The following is a 7,648-nucleotide window of genomic DNA, read 5'->3' as shown; positions in this document are numbered from 1 at the left end:
ACAATATAAGACTAGTAGTCATTTTATTTTTCAGGTTGTATGCCTCCTGTATGTTTCTCAATGGAAGCTTGTATTTATTACAAATTGGCATTTTTGGATATTTAATGATATTTCTGAAAGAAAGAGATGTGAGTGGTGAGATGAAATATTTAATAACTGAAAACAGACGTGGCCCTAAGTCACTGCTGTAGTATGTTCTATTTATCACATACATGCGTTCCTGAAAACTCATGACGTCAGTGAGGAAAGAGGTCAGCTGAACCTGTGAGCCTCGCTTTGGTCTAAGTGTACAGGTTGCTAAGCAACACTGAGTACAACAAGGGGTGTACGCTGAGGTGAAGCTAACAGTGGCGGTTGGGGGATCTGTTTTTGCCCGTTGTACACAACAAAAACACTCAACAAAAATGCCGTTCACCGCCGACGGGTTCAAACCTCCGCTGCATGACCAAATAGCGGAGATGCAGCGTAAAATCCAACTTCTCGGTAAGTATATTTCAAAGCGCTGATTTCAGTTTATGCTAACGGAAGTGTGCTTTACAACAATTAGCTACCTTAAGCTAACTGCCATGGTTAGGATTTCATGTGACACGCAACTGTGAGCCCATAACTAAATCCTACAGTAAAAGCAGTTAGTTGTATTATTAGTGAATAATGAAACGCTTTTTTTCCTGTTATTATTGGTGTAATGACTGTATTGGTCCATTAGAGGGCGACAGAAGCGCATACTATGAGAGCACTCAGGCCACCATCAAGAGGAACACAGAGTCCATCCGTCAGCTGAGGCAGGAGAACAAGAAGCTGCACAGAAGACTGGCAGAAGCTAACGCTGTAAGGCGTCTGTCTTCAGTCAAAGGAACAGTCAGACGAGTCATACCTGTGTTTCTTCACAATCACAGTCTCTTGTTTCCTTTTGGTGTGTTGCCTCACAGGGTGATGAACATGTCATTAAAGTGGCCTTTCAGAACAGAGGCATTGAGAAGGATGCCTACCGCAACATGTCAGGGAAGGTGAGAGGAAGGAGCATAAACACTGTGTGTTATCAAGGTTCTCTGCAGCTGTAGTTTTGACTAAATTCATATAGTGCACTACAAAATTATGTTACTGGACTATTTCCATCCCAGGTTTCACTTTTTGCACAGTTAAGATCTTGGCTATTGGTTGTTGCAGCAAAGCAACAAACAAAAGTTCTCAGTCTAATGTCTATTTAAATGACATTAATAATAGATTGAGGCTGCTTGCAAGCATTCAACTCTGTCTGTTTGCCTGTCTGTCTCATTTTTGCTCATGCACGCTCTCCCTGTCATTACCCTTTTCTCAGGAAGCCCTGACAACACTGGACCAGAGGGTGCTGTCCACGACAAAGCGTCTCAATGCCCTCAAACACACGACCCAGACCCACCAGCAGCGCCTGGAAGAGCTGAAGGTGGAATACCAGAGGATGAAACCAGAGGGCAGTGGTGGAGCACAGTCTGCTGACGCTTGCCTTCGGAAGAAGGAGGAAGATGCCATGGTGGTTACCTCTAAAGCTCATTAAAAGTGCAAAACATGGATTTGTAGTACACACGGACACCTTCTGTAAACGATGGTGTGTGTGTGTGTGTGTGTGTGTGTGTGTGTGTGTGTGTGTGTGTGTGTGTGTCTTCAGAACCTGCGGGCGCTGGAGAACAGTTTGGAGAAGACACAGTTTAAGTGCAAGGAGGCTGAGAACATCATGATTAACTATCAGAAACTCAAAAGTCACCTGCAGGTTAGTCCAACATACATATTGTTTGCCTCAAACTAATGTTTTGTAATTATTCATACAGTGGTCCAGGTCAGTCCTCTCGTGACCTTTCTAAAACACGCGCCGCAGCTCTCACTCTTTACATACACACTTCCTGTCACCGCTTCAGGAGGAGAGTCTGACTTTCCAGGGTGAGTTGGACAGTCTGGAAGCAGAAATCCTGAAGCACAGAGAGGAGCTCCACAACATGCAGGCCATGAACAACGAAGCCCAGCTCTCTAAAGAAGAAGCCAAGGTGACCTGCGACCTCCTCTGCTTGAAGCGTTTATTCACACGTGTTCTTTTGATTTTGATGCATATGTACAACATGCAAGAGCAGACGCATTAGTCTGCCTCATCAGTATATACTGTGCAAACAAAACAAAGTTACTGTCTCCTTTATCTTTTTCTTTCTTCAAAATAAACGTACTGCATCATGATGGGTGAAGGTGTCCCCTATATGACGGCCTTCTATGTCAATAAAAAATCCTTCTTGTATCTGAGTTATAGTCATAGCAAATTCATTGTTGTCATGCTAACTGTTGTTTGTGTCTAACTGTGCTATCTCCCTCGTTTTCGACCCTGCCTTGCTCCCTCTCCATCACCCCTTCCCTTTCTTCTTCCTGCCAGGCTGAGTTACAGCAGCTGGAGGAGTTGCTCTACAAGGATCGTAAGGAGAGAGAGCGCATTATAGCCAGCTACAGGAAAAAGGCTGAGGAGCGCAAGGCCCAGGCTGAAAAACTCGATAGAAGGGTGAGATACACATGATGGTATATATGCAGTATGTGCGAACTTCAAGAATATTATTGTATGGGGATGAGCGTCGTTCCTGACTGGTCGTACTGATAATAAGCTTCAGGACAAACGGTGCTGCTGCTGGTATTTATGTAAGGTTAATTCATTGTAACATAGCTGGCATTTTCAAAGACCTATCTGTCCCCTTTAACTTGATTAACTTGAGGTGCCAGATGGGCTTGCGTGATCTCATAAATCCAGCCGCCTCGCAAGGTAAATTGATGATGAAGCTGCCGGCATCAGGCGATTATTTGACGTTGTGTAACTGTGAGTTTACATGCTGTGCTCTCCAGGCATGTCTGACAGGGCAAAATGTTCAAAAGTGTGGGCTCACTCTACTAAATGTGATGAAAATGCGGCTAAATTTAATATGTGTAAAAAGGTAGTGAGTAACCCCTGCGACCTCATAAAACACTTAGAAGTACTTTGTGGTTTTATTTTGATGTTGTTCCCTCTTCCAATCACCTGCTTTCTCACTGGCCATGTGCACTTGTGATTGAACATGCAATTATCTGAAAGACATCAAGAAACATCATCACAGAAGGGAACACAACGCTCACTCCAAAAGCAGTCAATCTCATTTTTGCTCAAAACATAGACTTTCTGTAGAGTGAATTGTGTTTTGAGTGGTTCTAACCTTTGCTGCCTTTAGGCTCAGAGAACAACCATGCAGCCGGATGAGCTGAGCAGCGAGGCCCAGCGCAGCACCCCCAGGATGGCAGGTGTAGAGGAGAAGGCCAACTCCACCTTTGAGGAGGCCTTCAGGTGCATCAAGGAGGCCACTGGAGTCACAGACACACAGGTAGACACATGGAAAGAGGAGGATGTGCTGTGCACACACCGTACCTGGATGTGTTTATGTGGTTACTATCAGTGTTAACATTTACGTTGGTTTTTTTTGGTTTTTTTTTAGGAGATAGTGGCACGCTTCATCTCACAGAAGGAGACACACCAGCATCTGGAGAATCTGAGGGGGGAGAATGAGCAGGTGCTGCAGCAGCTGAAGGAGCAGAAGGAGCTCCTGAACCAGCAGTTCCAGGACATGAAATATTCTGGAGAAGCCAAACTCTCCAGGTGAGACACTCCAGGCAGTGACAGTGGAACAAAGGCATGTGTGTGCAGCTTTGTAATGCTTCTCAAGCCTCTACTCTTTTTCTGTGGTTTTATTAGTGACCAACAGATGCGCGAGGAGTGTGAGCAGCAACTGCAGGCTCAGCAGCAGAGGTGCGATGCCGCTGAAGAGCGTCTGGATTGGCTCGTTAAAGCCCTCAGTACAGTCCGAGGCGGGGTGGAGCACCTCACAGACAAACTTCAACACATCACACTGGTAGATACCACGTCAGCCATCATTTCATTTCATTTTAATTTATGTCTGTTGACAGTCAAACTGATGTCTGTGCACCGTGCTGCTGTTTCTCTGCAGAGTGAGGACGCAGCGGCCGAGGAGTCTCCAGACTCAGATGAGTTTGTGCTGCGGCTGATGACTCAGTGTGAGCTGAAGCTGCAGTCGCTGCACGAGGAGCTTCAGGGAAAAGACCTGGCTGCTATTATGAAGGAGATGGAGGAGGAGGAGGTAAGTGAGTGGAAGCTCCACAGCACCCACCCAGCATCGCAGTGGGTTGAATCCAGGTTGTGCTTTTGGATGGGATATTGAAAACCTGTTTGACTTTTGGAAACTCGTAAACTGATGCAGGAGGGTTGTGCACAGTTTTACTGTGTGGGAAACAAACAGGTAGATAATGGGATGAACCATATTGTACATACTGTCCATACTGCACATGTTTAGCCTTACACATGAATAGGTGTCTCTGATGAGATGGCTGATGAATGTCATGTGACCAAAATAGTCTGCTAATGATACCTCTGTAAGTGATGACAGAAAAGGGTTTGGGCCATCATTCCAAAACCTGTTTGTGTAAAATGGTTTCCTTCTTTGGGAATCCACCAGCAGCCGCCTGTTTAAGGGCTGCATCAGCTTGAACTTCCAGTGATAAAGGCAGTTTTGGAAAAGGCCGTCTTGTATAAGCCTCCAGTGCACAGCATGGCCGAGCATGTGTGCATGCGTGCTGCTGTGCTTGCATAACTTATCTGAATGGAAAGGCAGCCATTAGAGCCACCTGAAGTGTTTACTCATGATTACTAACGCTAGGCAGCCCTTTCTGTTTGAGAACATGGGATATCAGAGTGTACCATAGGAAACACGGAACACTCTGGAGGCTATTCACTAATGACATTGACAATTTTACTCTCAGATCCATTTTTAGAAGGCATAATCTTTGTGACTGACGTAAATCTGAGCTGATAATTTTAAACTGCTCGGCTGTCCTGGATAAACAATTTGCACCTCTACCATATATCAAGTCTGGGAATGACCAGCTGGTCATTGTTACAAGACTCAGTGATAACACTTATCATACAGCATAATAGGTGAGCACTATATAAATGACCATTCATGATAATATAGAATTGATAAAAGTACGGTGAGTGGTTTGTTAATGGCTAGATCTCATCAATTTCCTCATGAAATTTTAGATAATTGCATAATTCTGTTTATATTAAAAGGCTTAAAAGTAAAATCAGTAGCCTAGATGTGAGAAATAAACCTAATACTGGTGTTAAAGGTTTAAGATTTCAGAATCACATTTTGTTAAATCTTCATTGGCAAAAATAGAACATAAATGTTTGCCTGGTGGGAGTCTTTAACTATTATCAACGTGCTGTTGCTCAAAACAGTTCTTCGTCAGGATTGAGGGGAAACTGCCAGCTTACAACACCCGTGTGAAGCTGCCTGAGGACCAAAGACTGGACCTCTTCAATGACGGTGAGTTTAGAGCCACACACACACACACACACACACACACACACACACACACACACACACACACACACACACACACACACAGATACCAGCACGCAGCCTATATCTGCCTTTGTCTGTGTCTCAGAGGAGGACAGTGAGGAGGACGAGGCTAACATCATCTCACGGGAGGCTCTGAAGCGTCAGTCTCAGCTCATCATTGACTCCAAGTCCAAGAAGAAGCCCTGGAAGAAGAAGAAGGGGAAGTTCTGATCCCACACCAGCCTCAAGACAAAATAAATGAGCTGAACCAAAACCTGACTGGAGTGTAAAATGAGCTCACTGTGAGACCATATCAGGACAGTCCAGGACTTCCCATTGCTATTTGAATCACCTGGACAGTTATTAGTAGCTGATGCTTCTAAGAATCTGGGGTTTAAAGGAGATTGATGGCTGAAAATACAAATGAAAACATATTTTTAGACATGTTGAAAGATGAACAGTTCTTCTGTGATATTTCTGAATAGATATATTTGTCTTTGAACCTGGTTGATTGTTACATAAGAGGGTTTGCTTTGACAACAGTAATGTTGTCTGTCAGGTGACACTGTCGGCGCCAACACTCGTCTCTCCGCCTCTTTGTCACAGCTCAGAATTACACGCTCTACCTCTATGAAATCATTGATTTCACTTTTAATCACGTAGTTTTTCTTCATCATAAATGGCTGTATGGGGATGAAACAGGTGACTTGTGCCCAAAGGTCTGCTTTGTCATTGTCCTGCTGATCCACTGAGAGCATATGCTCTATGTTAAGTGGACTGTCTTGTTCTGTCTCTGAGTTCTTGACAGAACAACATTTCCTCATACCAAAATGTCGTGAATGAGTGAAACCTCAACACTGTGCTCTGTCTTTATTAATTGTCTAGCTGACTTCTTATACGTGTTACCGCAGCTGCTGAGATTAAATGGGTCAGCGAATGCAACCAGACGGACGACATTTGGCCGCGAACAAAAGCCCTTTGACCAAGCCGCTGAATATGTGTTAAAATAAGAGCAGCTGTGGTATGAGAAGGACTCATGTCACATTTCTGCCCTTTCTTGACTGTGATTTTTTTCCTGTTAGTGCCTGACATGTCCATTACTGTCTAAAAACAACTGTATAATTTAATAAAAGCCTCTATGATTTTACCAATAAGGTGTTTGCAAGGTCAACATAGAGGCAGAGTTTGAAAGCTGACCTGATCTAGACTGCAGGTGTCAACTAGTCCTCATAAATTTTCTGCTTTCTTGACCTCGACAGATTACACTTATGAAATCATTGCTGAGTCTTTAGGTTTACTATCATGTTAGAGTAGATAAATTAAAGCCACTTGGACACTATTTAGATCAAGCTCACCATCGTGCCTTGTGACCTCTTCTAATGAGGTCATGTCTGCTTGAGAGCCCACATCACAGGTTATCGCCTCGTGGGTGTTATGAGTGTTTTTCATCCTCAGATTGTTCCATTTGAAGGGTTTTTACAGTCCTGAAGACACAAAAATAATGAGGTTCTTTTCAGATCACATGGGTGGTCCTGATTACTGTTTCAGCTCATTATCAGACTGAAACTCTCCACCAACGTGTCTGAAGTTTTAGGCTCTGTCAATCAATACTTGGCTGAATAAAGGCAATAACTCAAGGGCCTATGTAAAGGGCCCAATCAAAATGACCTTTATTTAATAAGCTCTAAGATACACCACTTATGAAAATTAAGAAAAACAATGTCATTGTTTAAATAAATGCTGATTCCTTCTTAATCAACATACATGAGAAATTTCTCCAAATATTTACAAAAGAAAGAAGCAGAGACTCAATCTAATGAAGGACAAGGGATAAAAATATGAAGTAAATCAAAACAACAAACAGCATGTGACCCAAAATTGGTGTGTACATAAAACTGAAGAATGAAAGAAAGAAAAACACAACGTATGTTCCTCATCCTGTTGGACACTGATATATAAGCCAAACATATCGACAATCAATCAATACATCCGCGCTTCTCTGCAGCAAGTGAAGCGCATTCACTTGATTGGCGTTTGCCTTTTCAGCTGCTCGACCAATCACGGAGAGGAGGCGGGCCTGCGCGGCCTGATGCAGATTTTTGATTTTCTCTGGCAGAAACGTGAGTTTCCTCAACATCTCCGACCTGCAGGCTTCCGTCCAGCGTGCATCAGCAGCGCGAGCAGGGTTTCAGCCGCGTCACGCTGTCTCACCTGTAACCTGTAGCCCACAGGCAGGTAAGACACTTTTCAGT

General features: G+C 43.7%; 1 protein-coding gene across 1 annotated transcript; it reads left to right on the top strand.

Moving 5' to 3' along the window:
• The first annotated feature begins 319 nt into the window (after window positions 1-319).
• odad3 (outer dynein arm docking complex subunit 3) lies at window positions 320-6,545 on the top strand. The gene is made up of 13 exons (XM_070987009.1): window positions 320-483; window positions 707-828; window positions 930-1,007; window positions 1,319-1,510; window positions 1,646-1,747; window positions 1,893-2,018; window positions 2,393-2,515; window positions 3,210-3,359; window positions 3,471-3,631; window positions 3,728-3,884; window positions 3,981-4,130; window positions 5,291-5,378; window positions 5,503-6,545. The coding sequence occupies exons 1-13, from the start codon at window positions 405-407 to the stop codon at window positions 5,625-5,627; spliced, it is 1,653 nt and encodes a 550-aa protein (XP_070843110.1). The 5' UTR covers window positions 320-404; the 3' UTR covers window positions 5,628-6,545.
• Window positions 6,546-7,648: the final 1,103 nt, after the last annotated feature.

The sequence above is a fragment of the Chaetodon trifascialis genome, chromosome 2, assembly GCF_039877785.1.
Source record: "Chaetodon trifascialis isolate fChaTrf1 chromosome 2, fChaTrf1.hap1, whole genome shotgun sequence".
NCBI classification, from domain to species: domain Eukaryota; kingdom Metazoa; phylum Chordata; class Actinopteri; order Chaetodontiformes; family Chaetodontidae; genus Chaetodon; species Chaetodon trifascialis.
This window is presented reverse-complemented; position numbering and strand designations above follow the sequence as displayed.

What these genes read in the sequence shown, in the direction of transcription:
- odad3 (XM_070987009.1), top strand. Translation starts at nt 405, where the DNA reads ATGCCGTTCACCGCCGACGGGTTCAAACCTCCGCTGCATGACCAAATA. An exon ending in AACTCAAAAGTCACCTGCAG is followed by an intron (nt 1,748 to 1,892) that starts GTTAGTCCAACA and finishes TCACCGCTTCAG; the next exon opens with GAGGAGAGTCTGACTTTCCA. An exon ending in CTGGAGTCACAGACACACAG is followed by an intron (nt 3,360 to 3,470) that starts GTAGACACATGG and finishes GTTTTTTTTTAG; the next exon opens with GAGATAGTGGCACGCTTCAT.